The 13,596-nt window shown below is 32.9% G+C and overlaps 1 protein-coding gene across 6 annotated transcripts in view; it reads right to left on the bottom strand.

The window, feature by feature from the left end:
• Positions 1 to 2,457: 2,457 nt before the first annotated feature.
• The window catches only part of LOC106461715 (structural maintenance of chromosomes protein 5-like), a 326,380-nt gene continuing 315,241 nt past the window's right edge, over positions 2,458 to 13,596 (bottom strand). For 4 of the 6 annotated variants that reach the window (XM_022388745.1, XM_022388744.1, XM_022388746.1 and 1 more), the window contains 3 exons: positions 6,477 to 6,656; positions 5,789 to 5,884; positions 2,587 to 2,829 (listed from right to left, as the gene is read on the bottom strand). In XM_022388745.1, the coding sequence (XP_022244453.1) occupies positions 2,701 to 2,829; positions 5,789 to 5,884; positions 6,477 to 6,656 (405 nt within the window). In that variant the 3' untranslated portion in view covers positions 2,587 to 2,700. Of the gene's footprint in view, positions 2,830 to 5,788; positions 5,885 to 6,476; positions 6,657 to 8,026; positions 8,109 to 13,596 lie in introns of those variants that run through there. The other 2 variants (XM_022388743.1, XM_022388747.1) reach the window with 2 other exon arrangements.

Raw genomic sequence — 13,596 nt, 5'->3', positions numbered from 1 at the left:
TTAACAACCTGATTGTAAGAAGGAAAAGCATCATCGATAAGAATGGAGTCTATTTCATTTGATAAATGTTTTGTTTTGATATATATAAATTGTTCGGGTTTTTTCATCTAAAAAGCGACAATTATTTCTTGCGACCTAATACAAGTTGAATGACAGTTGAATTATTGCATGTAAAGTTCCATAAAAATGAAATAACTGGTTGATTTAAACATTTAAGTAAGGTACTTTAAAATATTGTTTTGTAAGACTAGTTTTTCACACACACACATATATATATTTCAAATAAGAATTCCACAAGTCAAGGATCCAGTGAGAGAAACTAAAGAAAATGCTCCATAAGTGCCAAGTCAAACATTTCTCAATGGAGGAAGGTGTACAGTTATTTTTGACTGATGAGAATCTTGTATTAAGAATCATCATCTTCATGGTTCATATTCTCAAGTATGTTTATATATAAAAATTAAGTTTTTGTTGTTTTTCTTAACACCCCCATTATTACTTTGTTTTATTTGTTGCTATTATTTAAAACAGTACAAGTGAACTCTACAAGTTAGGATTTCAAAGTGTTAAGTGATGATATGTATATGATTTGGTTAATTTGAATCACATTTTTTCTAACCTTCATTAAGTACAGAACATTATGTATTAGTATGGTTGATTAAAGAAAAAACGATGAAATATTAGTGTAGATGTTGTGCTTTGCTCAGACATTAAACATCTTAACTAACTACGTTATAAATATTTCTGCTTGAAACAAAAATTAGTTTATAAAGAATATGTCACTATGTTAGAAATTTCGTGCTTGGACTTCTCAACTGGTTCTTTCAGAGTAATTTTAATTTTGTTATACTATGGTGATTCTTAGGTTTCCAATCCAGATTACAGGTTACCCTTACTTAATAGTTGATGTAGTAATGGATAATAAGTTCATACGTTTTTATTATATAAAATAACTTTAATGTTTCGATAAATTGGAAAAGTCTTTGCAATTGTGATTGAAGATTTCTAAACATTTTAGTTTTTGAACTAATTTGAAGCTTAATGTAGAGCATTATATTATACTTTCAGTTGAAACAGTCCTTAATTACCTGTACTCTAATGGGTCAGTGGTAAGTTTACACTAAAATTCGAGGTTCGATTCATTGTAGTTGATAGAGTGCAGACATTCTTTACATTTGCACTAAAAACAGCAACTCAATTAGCTCCTCATGATAAAATGTGCTAATTTGCTATTCAAGTTTTGTCAGAGATTATACATTTTTATACTAACTAATTTGAGCATGTAATAGTGTGACAATATGGCAAATAAATTTTAGATCAGAAATTGACTCCCATCTAGGTTTTCACTTTCATAAAGTTATTACGTAAAATTGAAATAAGGACAATATTTTCAGATTTGAATGACCTTGTAACCACCATAAAAAATAGGAAATAAATCTAAATTACCTCTTTTTTTTTCTTTATAGTTTGGTTTGAATTTTGTGCAAAGCTACACAAGGGCTATCTTCACTAGCTGTCCCTAATTTAGCAATGAAATACTAGGGGGAAAGCAGCTAGTCATCAACACCCACTGTCAACTCTTGGGCTACTCTTTTACTAATGATTGTGGGATTGACCATCACATAATAACGTCCCCACAGATGAAAGTGCAAGCATGTTTGGTGGGACAGGGAATCAAACCTGCAACCCTCAGGTTGCGAGTCAAGTGCCCTAACCATCTGGCCATGCTGGACTGTGATGCTTAGTTTCACCAATATAAGAGGCATTTGAATATATGGATATATCTATAAAAACTGGTAAGCCCTCTCAACTCCATTATCTACCAACACAATACTGAAATAGGGCATCCAATTTCTCTCTCCAACTTTAAAATCCTCTCAACAGCTAAACATGATACCAAATTGCTAATAAAAAGAGATGTTGTACATTAAAACTCTACTTCTGTCTCTAAATAATACACAGTCTTCATCTGATTTAAATCTATTTGAATATGAACTACTTCTTCTGCACTACATACTTTTCATTTTCTTGTGTTCTTTTTGTATTCAAATTGTTTACTTATTATTTATTATATCATATCTCTGGTGTAATTACCATTGTGTTTATTTTGTATCTCTAGATTACTGAAAATGGAATTTTGAAGATTCTGAAATGTTTGATAAATGCTTCATGTAAATACATTCTATTTTATCTTATTCAAAAGTAATTAAAATATCTGTATTTCTTATCTAGTTTAAATGGTTAAATATTAATAAGAACACAGGAGATTGGTAAACATTAAAGATTTGTATTTTATGTCACCACCCTTTATAAAGCAGTCACATTAAAAACTCTTGTTAAGTAGGCATGCAGTTATACCTGCTGATCAAACAGGGGTAAGTTACCAAATAACATATTATTCTGTGCAGAGCAATTTGACAAACATATGGGATGAAAAAATAACCTCATCAGAAGTACTTTAAACTGTAAAATAATGGGATTTATTCCAAATTAAAGAATACTTATAAAAGCATATTTCCAATTCCAGTAATCATACCTGAGTTGGTTGTGACAAAAGCTTAAATATAACAAACACTGTGGTATTACACATACAAAAGATATATATTTTTTCATAAAAGTTTTACATGTAGTTTAAAATAAATCATATATCTGAAAATACAAAAACCTATTGCTGGGTTTAGAGGACTATAGAATATAAATTCATTCTGTCAGTCTAATCTGCCTTTGAAGAAACTGCTGTAAGTTCCATTGAGTATGGTTCAACATCTTTGGGCCATTATGAATAAAGAGGATTGTCATATTTTCTGCATAGGCCAGGTCAGGAAGTAACTAAAAAGTAAAAAAAAAAAAAATTAAAATAACATCCTTTGTACAAAGCCAAACTTAAATAAATAACAGTTATAGAAGTTTTCATAACATAAATATGGAAGTTTTATTTCCCTGGACACACAATTTCTACATAAGTGTTCATACACCTCAGTTTATATATCTGTTTTTCTTTCCTGAGTTAGTGCACTGCATAGCAAGAAGAAGCATGATGAGTTGGCTGACCACTGGATCAAATCAAAGAGTTTGCTTGATTGTCAAGAGAGAGTTAATATAAACACAACATAGCTAAGTGTGTATGAGGTAAATATATAAGCTGTATTATTAAAACAAACAGTCTGTTACATCAAATCTACGATAGTATATGAAATACAAATTCATCATCGATAGGATCTGCAAGTGAGGTTCATTCTTTCTTCACAGCTGCTTTCGTTTGCAGTGTCAGTCAGAATGTCTAATATACCTACACTAATTCACTTTATATGAAATACAAATTCATCATCGATAGGATCTGCAAGTGAGGTTCATTCTTTCTTCACAGATACTTTCGTTTGCAGTGTCAGTTAGAATGTCTAATATACCTACACTAATTCACTTTATTATAATTTACTAAATTCATTATTACAATTATTTTGCATTGTTAGCTAAAGCAAACTTAGAAAATAAGTTGTACTCTACAGAAGTTGAGTACATTATATTAAAAGTCTTGGAGTCCCATCATGTTGTTACAATACATGTCACCAGACCCACTCATGTTTACTCTGAGGGTTATGCACCTTGAACATAGCCCTGTAGTGTAGTTTCCACTGTAAAAAGACTCTGTCATAGAGCTTTCACATCTACAGTATACCACCCCTCCTTTCATGCTTTCCATAGACCATCTAGTGTATGAAGATAATGATTTCCTAGCACCAGTTTCAACAGTCCAATCACACAGAAATTCATAGGCTTGGCATCTGGTAATTTGACCAGCATCTAAAGTCAGAAATGACATGAATACCCATTTCATTTTCCAACTGCTTGTGGTATAAAAAGGTTGAAAGGATATGTTGTGGGAGTAAATTGTATACATGTGACTTGTGTTGCTTTTCCAGGAAGAGATTATACCTGATTATGTTGTGTATTGTTGCCTTTATTACATAGATGCCTTTTGCTACTGACCTTTATATGTGTTTCCATGACTATGGTATGACTTGTTGCAGGTCTCTTTCTGGATGGTCTTGGTCCCCAAGATAATCCATATTCCTTTGTTTTCTAATGCCATTAAGTACATGAGATATCCCTCTCTTGGAAAAGATGTCTCCAATCTGAACACATCTTTTTGATCTGAGTGTATTAATAGCTTATATAAAAAACGACTGTCAAATTCTTTTCCTAAAATCAATCAATTTTCAGTAGTATCAAACTACCTATGAAATGACAAGCCATGTCAAAATGTACTTCTGATATATGCTGTTCCACTGTGACTTTATATTAGCTATGGTTCTCACATGACTTGCTGATCTGTATATTCAAAATTGTTAAAATAATGTACTCAACTCTCTATATTTTTTCTTTTGTGTTGCTTTAATTATTGGTAAGAATATTTAATACATTTATTTTTATCAATTATAATTTATTATTGTATATTATTATAACAATTATTTTGCACTGTTAGCTCATTATGTGGACTTATGATTAGGAATGTAAGAATGATATATTTAGATAACTGTACTCGTTACTAGTATGATTTTTAAATGTTTTTCCACTGAACTAGATATCTTGTTTTAAGCCAACCTTTATATTAAATATTTACTACAGAATGATTATTATGTGCATTTAACTCTCTACTGGATCCCCATATTTTACAAATATGGAAAAGCTAACACTTTTAAAACAAATGTTAGCTAAGAAAACCATGCAGCACATACAATCACAAACATTTCGTATCCATAAATTTACTCAGTCAGAAGTATGTATAAATACATTTAATAATATGACATGGGATGATCTTCAATACTCTTTTGCTTTGTTTAGACAATATAAATATCACATCTCTTAAATTGAAATGACCCATAAGATACCATAAAGGCATGTTTAAACTTGAGACTGCACTTTACTAGCACTACTAGTGTTTATACAAGCCACTGTTTCCCATTTCTCAATCTGTATGCATGACACTGACTAAAATATTACAAAACTACATATTACAGTGGCACTTTCTAAAGAAAGGTGGGAAATAGGGTGAGACATATGATGATGCATAGTCCAGGCACATGCACTGTGAGTAGCCAAGTTCTGGGCGAGGACTTTGTTTATCTTTAGTGTTCTTGACAATGTCACTGAGATTGTAACAGTTTGCAGGTACATTTACACATACAGTAATTTGTTTCTATCCTAGACCCATGAACTTTGGAGCTTATGTACACATCACATTGTGTGTTCATGATGTCCATTTGGAAAGGTTTGTTGCAAGAAAATTCAAGGATGTATTTTTTTTACATGGATTGTCAACAATTCACAAGTCGTAATGGGCAAGTCTCAAGTCATTTTTGTCCAAATCCCAAGTAAAACAAATTGCGACTCGAGTCAAAATTGCATGACTCAAATCTACAACTCTGGTTTCACAGTAAATAAATGTTAGGCATTCAACGTGATCAGGAAATTTTGATTAACAACCAGTTATAATATTCTTGTGTTTCTTAATTTCATAGTGAAAACTAAACTATCTCATATTGAAATACATCCTGTAAATTATTTGCTAATTGTTAATAAAACTTAAAATATTTCTTATACTAAGACTAATAACAAATGAATTAATGAAAAAAATCCATATTTTTGCAACCTGCTTAACAACAGACTATTCATTATGACACTTGATTTTGAGTTCGAAATTTTTGCTCCTTAGTATCAACATGGTAATCTTACATTCCAAGTTCATAAAATGCATACATGTTTCCATAAGGAAATGTAAAACACTAACTTTTGGAGTGAGAAGAAAATATTGAGATGTGGCTTCTAGACAAGCTGTTTGTACAACTAGCTCAAAAACCCTTCTTTCATTCCTGGAATCCATCCCCTATAATACATAACAAAGCAAACATATAACACTTACCATCAACATAAATATTTTTGTTCAATATAAATGTCATTTTACAAATTAAGCTTAAAGAAAGGCTAATTTGACTGGGTTAAACTTTGAAAAGTATGAGATAACTTTGTCAAAAAAAGAATATGAAATACACATGCCCAGCCATTAAATTTTAATCTGACTTAAAAGTTTTGATGCATCTCATAAAACAAGATGTGTTAAAAAATAAGTAACTAGGCAGAAATACTAAAATGCAGATTTAACATTTTTTTCACAATTTATTATGACATGGTAAAGTTTATGTAACTCCTGATATAACTCTTTATGCTCCCCCACTGACTCAGCTGTAAGTCTGAAGGCTTATGATGCTTAAAATTAGGTTTTGATATCCATGGGGAGCACAGCACAAATTGCCTATTGTGTTTAAGAAAACAACAACAACCAAACAAACAAAATAACCCTTTATATGGTGTTAGGTAAGTGTTAAAGTTAAATAAATAACCAATGACTATAAAGCTTATAAAATCTGAATTTCAAAGCCTGTAAGTAAAGAAACTGAGAGGATATATATTGTAGCAACCTGGTTGATTTCATCCACACAGCGAAAAGGAACTTTAGTCATCTCTTGCAGGGCCATCATGTAGAGAACTGTAGCAACACTTCGTTCTCCTCCACTCTGATGGTATGGTGTCAGCTCTTTCAATTCCTCAGTATCTCTGTACTTCACTCGAATCAAAACTCCATAGTTCTCAAAGTCTTCCTTCAATAAAAGGAACAGATGTTAAAAATTAACATTTTTCTGAAAATCAACTTAAAAACAAAAATTTAATGGCTAATTTTGCCTCTTAATAGAAATAAAGCACACTAAAATTGTTTTAACACTACCTCAAAAATCAACTAAAGTAAAATGTAGGCATAGTTCAAACTTTAACCCATACAATCGATTTAACAAGAAAGTCATACTTAAAGTTTCAGTGTAAGTGTGAATGCTAGGTTTTCATTTTTCCCACCTCATTTAAAATCACAATCAAAAGTTTCCTCAACCTTTTACTTTCATACTGTGTTCTTTAAGTTCATCAATCTACCAATATAGACTGCAAACCAAAATTTGAGTTCAAGTGTACTGTAGCACATTCCTAGACAATATCATACTCATTTCAATCCAAATGAATTTTATGCAAACAGAAATTTTTCTTAAACATTAATTGAAACAGGTCTGAAATTTAAAAATCTTAGTATCTCTCTTTAACCTCTACAATCAACTGTATAATGGAACATTAAACAAGAACAACTAAATGCATAAGAAAAATTACATACAATGCAATAACAACATGTGTTATTTACTAATATATTAAGTTCTGAATAAGTATTACAATACAAAAAAATTGATATTCTATACATAATCAGAGAAATAAATTAACTAAATTATTTTCCTTTAATCAATCATCTTTAACTTGCAACTAGCAGGGTTTCTTCAGGCAGTTAGAATCAAAATTTACAGGTTTTTCCCTGACTAAAATTTGTGTATTAAATTAACAATTTTTATAATAAAAACTAGCCTTCGTATAAAAAAAACAGTATCATCTTTCATAGTGATAATGGATTTAAAAAATTTTCAGTACAACTGATATGAATTAATGAATAAGAAAACTGCCCTAGCCATATACATTATGCAAAAAGACATTTACATGTGCACTCTTTCACACTGCTACTAGTTCCACACTTTTAGCTAAGGTTTCCAAATTCTCTAATTCAGTATAAAAATCCCTGATTTATAGACAAAAGGAACCTATTAGAAGCACAAATCATGAGTAAATGGAGTTGAGAAGAGAAATGCGTGGTGAAAGTTCTCTACATGGGTACAACTCATCAAACTACGTTATGCAATGAGTACAAGTCAGACACTTTCAGGGTCTGATAGGTTAATAAAGCACTAAATTATAGAATAACATTGTAATATGCAGACACTATATATCTTTCTCTCCAAATAGCAGTATTTATTAAAAGCAAAATTCCTAAATCTTTCTAAGTTCTGATTCTGGAACACTTTAAAATTGGTAGTGGTCACTTGATAAGTTCCACCTGAGGTATTGCTTTTTTGTAGCTTGACCAATCCAGGATTATATTTACTTTTCATGGGATAGCTGCCCTGTGTCCTTCTTGATATTCTGACTCAGGAATACCATACAGCTGCCCTTTTTTGATTGGTCAGCTGCAAGAAAAATATGCTTTGTGATATGCAGCTTTTGGAAAGAATTTGAATTGAGAGTGAAAAGAGCAGTTAATTTTTTATGACAGCCAACTTCCTGTGAAAGTCACTTCTTAGTCTCAATGTGCTTATACCTTCTGATTGTGATGAGTTTGTTTTGAATTTTGAGCAAACTACATGAGGGCTATCTAAATTTAGCCATCCCTAATTTAGCAGTGATAGACTAGAGGGAAGACAGGTAGTCAATACCACCAACTGCCAATTCTTGGGCTACTCTTTTACCAACAAATAAATTGTGATGGGAGCAGTCAAATACCATTAATTAATTTAGTCCTACTTTTGTCATTTTCTTACTTGTTATTTTTTTTTCTCATCTGCTTATGTGCTTTAATAAATAAAATGATTTATTTTTATTTGTGTAGGCTTCAACATCATGTGTTGTTTCTTTTATTTCACCTGCCACAAATCACTGCACTTTCCTTCTGCAAAATCATAACCACAAATTTTCGTTTTTGTGGAGATAAGGTAACTACATGCAGGCATCGCCTTCGATTATCACAATATAGAAGTTACTGTCAATAAATATGCATCATATGTGGTTGATTAAACTTGTGTATCTGAATAAACAGATCAACAAAGTTATTTAAAGTGTCATTTTCTAACTATTACTAAATAATATGTCAAATTAAGTCATGAAAACAATGTTACTTTGATATATTTGAACATGAAGGAGCCTATGTATTTACCTAATCAATTATTATGTGAAATAAGGAACAAAAATGACATTAGTCTGATAAAAATTCAGCATGAAATAGTCTATGTATTTAAAAAACTAATTATTATGTATCCCCCCAAACAAAAACAAACAAACAAATTATTAATGCAAATGTTATTTTATATTGTTGTGGAACAGCTGTGGCCAAAATGTATTAATGACCATGCAGTATCTGGGCAATTAAAATAAGATTCACTGCCTCAGTACAAACTTAGCTAGCCAATTAATGTTGGTTGGCATGAATGGATTAACAAGATTCCCACTGTCCCTATCTACTACCTAGCGAAACCCCAGAGGGTCAAAATGGGAATGTCATGACCTTTTTACAGAGTTGCATTCAAAATTTAATTAAACTATTTGATTATCAATGTACGTTAATAAACTTGGCATCAAAATATAGTTGATAAGCCAAGTTTTATATTATCTAAGTTTTTAATTTTCTAATTTCAAAAGGAATTATTTACAATAAATTCTCAGTCTGCAACTCTCAAGTCACATGATGCAGAGGCACTCTGAGTTCTCATTTATAGATTATTTTCTCTTTCCTTATAAGAGCTTCAGATTGTTCAACCAATTAGAAACACATACTATTGAAATTATCAAGTCAAAATAGAAAATTTCAACCTCTTATCTTTTTGCTTTACTGAGATATCACTATTTGTATTCAACTCACATGACAAGCACCTCCCATGTCCACTGTCTTTTAAGAAACATCTATAATTCGCTTTAACATTGCTATTGGATATGTTTATAACCAAGAGAAAGAGCATGTTCTAAGTTATATAAAATTGGAGATTGTCGGTTATATTTTAGAGCTCAGATCTGATAAGTTGCATGGAGAGCTCAATCTTGTTTTTGACTAAAGATGTTGTTCTAAGCAGTAATGTAACTTTTGTAACTGATTTACAGAGTAGTTGAAAAGCCAAATAACTTACAGTAGTTTTGGGGCATTCTATTCTAGTTGTTGACATATCTTTTGTGTTCTAAAAGCTATAATTTTCCTATACTGAAAATGTATTTCCGATAGGTACTTACCTCCTCTTACAAGATTAGCTATTCTACTTCAGTGCTGCCCTCTATATGCAAACTTTTTCATTACACATGTCACAAACCTTTCGCTTCCCCCTATTGGAATTACAAGATTCCAACACGTCTCTCATGCAAATCATCATGCATCACCTCTTTACCAATAGGAGGATGACATGCTCACATGATGCATGTGACTCCCTCTACACTCCTCCACTGAACTATCACTTTGAAGTTTGGCAGAAGATGTCAGCACTGGAAAAATGTAGGGAGGAAGGGTGGGAAGTGTAAACAGAGGGAAGTACCTATCGGAAATACATATTCAGTATAAAAAAATTATAACGACCGATATGGTACATACCTCCTCTCTCAAGATTAGCTAGAACCCCACATTGATAAGGAGGAGGAACTGGTGCAAGGGAATGATAGAAGTACTCCCAAAGGCATCTGAAGGATACCCCTGGAAATGAGAAATTCAAAGGTCACAAAAGGGGAAACCACACCACTTCTGAGCCAGGTATACTCTTTGCCTAACTGTGGAATGTGTAAGATATAAGGGCGGAAAATGAGAGGGAGTACATCCAAGTGAGAGAGAATGTGGCAGGAAAGTGATCCTAACCACAGAAATATACTGTAATTCAATCCTCCAGTGAGAAAGGTGGGTAAACAAAGGATGCGCCCCTAGGTGTAGAGTGGCTAGGGCATAGAGTACCGTCCTTGGTAAGTCAACTACACCCAAAATCTGCCTGTGAAACAGGCCAGGATCATCCAAATGGCAATAACATCCCCGTAAGAAGAGAGGACGAAGGATAGTCAAGGACAGAATCTGAATAATCCCATGTACCATCGCCGAGACCCACAACACAGATGGAGAAAATCAAGAAAGGAAGATAGACAACCCAAAACTTGTGCAAGGACTTACGTTGATCGGTTCACTCTAAATCCAAAATCTGTCCACAGGGTACCGACATCCACACAAGGGTAGGATGAGGGCTCCCAATCAAAGGGGTGACCTGCATTCTGACATCTCATTCCGTTGTCATTGGTTGTTGCAAACAGGAGGAAATCATGTCATCTATGCTCACAGAACACCATTGCCCTACTCTGTAACTGAATGGTTATTGTGTGGAACTCATTCAGCATGGTGCCTGCATGGTCAAACACCCCATCAGCTTGGAACTGGAAAGTGGTAGACTCTCATAGAGAAGGTTGGGCCTGACTGATATGAATGTCGAAAAAGACTCCCAATTGGACGAGATATTGAGTCGGTCTGAGGAAGGACTTCTCCAAATTGATCAACCAGTCCACCCAAACTGAGACAGGGGGTACATCATCGAGAAAAGCGATAAGAAGAAATAACCCGAGTATAAAGGACGGGTATGGGCTGGGAAGAGGAAGGATGAGAAACAGTAATTGGAGGCATATGAGGCCGCTCCTCTATTCTCTTCCCCCTTGACCCTCCCCATTTCAAAGTTAATTCTTCTAACGATATGTTTTCCACCCCTTTCTCCCACGCTAGTTTCAAATGTCCTTTTCTGGGTAAGGATAATTTCAGACAACAAAAAACAAACAACTTTTCAGTTAATAATAACTGTATAATAATTGAAAATTATTGGTATAACTATGATTGTTTAATGATCTGTAAATTTACACACTGAAAGAATAAGCAAGTTAAACTTGATGGTATTTGTAAAAAAAAGAAAAGAAAAAAAATGGGCTATGATATTCGTAAGGGTGGATTGTTGTTGGACTGATATCACCCAAGGCTCTAGAGTTTCCTGTACCATATCAAAAACATACTGCCTCAGAAATGGAGCCCTACATAAATCATAAGATATGTTGATGGTAAATTGACCCAAGCCAATACGGCACCATGACCTATAAGGTCCCAACAACAAAGAAACCACGTATGTAATGCCAGAGCCAAAGATGACATGCGGGCTAAAATGGAGGAGAGAAGGGCAAGGTTGTCCCATGTAATGTTAGATCTCCTGGCATATAAAAGCAGATAAATCCACCATCAGATTGCCCACACCTGAGCCCTGAGAAAATATGCTGGTCGCTGGTGTAATCCCCAAAGTGGTAATGTTAACTTTAGCATTCATTGCACAGAAAATAAGGTGACCAGAATTAATTGATAAATAGTAATAGAAGAAACAGGCTGAATGAAAGCAAATTAATTTAAAAACAACCACTTCGTGAGGAAACAAAGTCAAACACGAAGCATTAAACAAACAAAAGAGCATGTCTGAACACAAGCACTGCCAATCAAAAAATGATAGCTCGGTAGAGGAATGTAGAGGGAGTCACATGCATCACATGAGCAAGTCATACTCCTATTGCTTTATTACACTTGATAGATATGGTTCAAAGAACAAAAAAATCAAGTGAAAGCAGTCTGAAAAGGTTACAAGGCCTGATGCTGTTAGGATAAATAACTGGAATTGTCTATTACAATTTGTAGTCATTCGAGATAAAAAAAAAAGTTTTTTATTCAATACTTCTCATTCACTGTACATTGACAATAAAGCAGTCCCTGGTGGATACGACTTCCTTTTAGATAATACTTTTTTTCAGTGCACAGATCAATTTTACATTGATCTGACCTCCCACAAACAACTTCCTGACAAATGTGATATATGACTGTGATTTTTTGGCAGAAAGTTAGATAAAGACCACTCTATAGCAACTTTTATTCATTTAGATAAAAATGTATAAGCTTGTTGTGTGTTCATTTATTTGATTTTACATGTATATGTATGAACTATAATCTGAATTGGTGATGATTCAACTGTAGTTTGTTGACGTCCACAATGGGCAAGTGATTAGATGCCGCACCACAAAATAAAATGAACATGAAGGCAGGGAAATTTTCATATTTTATGTAATATTCTTTAAAATATGATTATCTCTACCTCGATTATTCAATGTGACCAGAAAAAATTAATAATTTCAACAACATGTGATTTCTTGATGAGTAGTGCACAATTGGTCATGAAAATGAAGCCATGATGCAAGCTGGGAAAACCCTCACCAGAGAATCAGCAGTTAGAACAAGTGTTTCTTGAGATGTCATATGATGCATGACATAGGTAAGTAATTTTCTCAGTGAGTAGTTAATCTGCAGCTTGCTGTATGAATATGACACGTATCAAAGAAAAATCCCTAACATTTTTGTACAGATAGATTCTGACTCAGAATGCCTCAAGAAAAGCGAAAACATAAACACCTCACATCACTTTTGTGCTGAAAATGAACAACAAAATGCTTCTCAATATCATATCTGCTGGACTCATGAACATTCAAAGTGACTATTAAATGTGGAAAAGAAACAAAGATAAATAATTTTTTTATGAAATAAATTTGGTGTTAATTTGTCATATTTTACATGTATGAAATAAAAATGTGATATATATATGTTTTATGAAATAAATGTGATTGATGAATAAATTATTTCACATAAAACACAAACAAAACAATTTTAAGTTATCTTTATTGAACTGTTATCCATCATAACTATTATTATACCAATTTGCTAAGTTGTCTTATTACCTATACACAGTGGTGGGATTCAGCCGGTTCGCACGAACCTGTTCTTAGAATTTAATGACCTCCACGAACCGGTTGTTAACAATCGTATGTATAGGCCTAATAATAACGTTACAACTTACAACAATATAAATATATTTT

This window comes from Limulus polyphemus, unplaced genomic scaffold (genome assembly GCF_000517525.1).
Source record: "Limulus polyphemus unplaced genomic scaffold, Limulus_polyphemus-2.1.2 Scaffold1017, whole genome shotgun sequence".
NCBI classification, from domain to species: Eukaryota; Metazoa; Arthropoda; class Merostomata; order Xiphosura; family Limulidae; genus Limulus; species Limulus polyphemus.
Note: the sequence above shows the minus strand (reverse complement) of the source record. Positions and strands in the feature narration are given on the sequence as shown.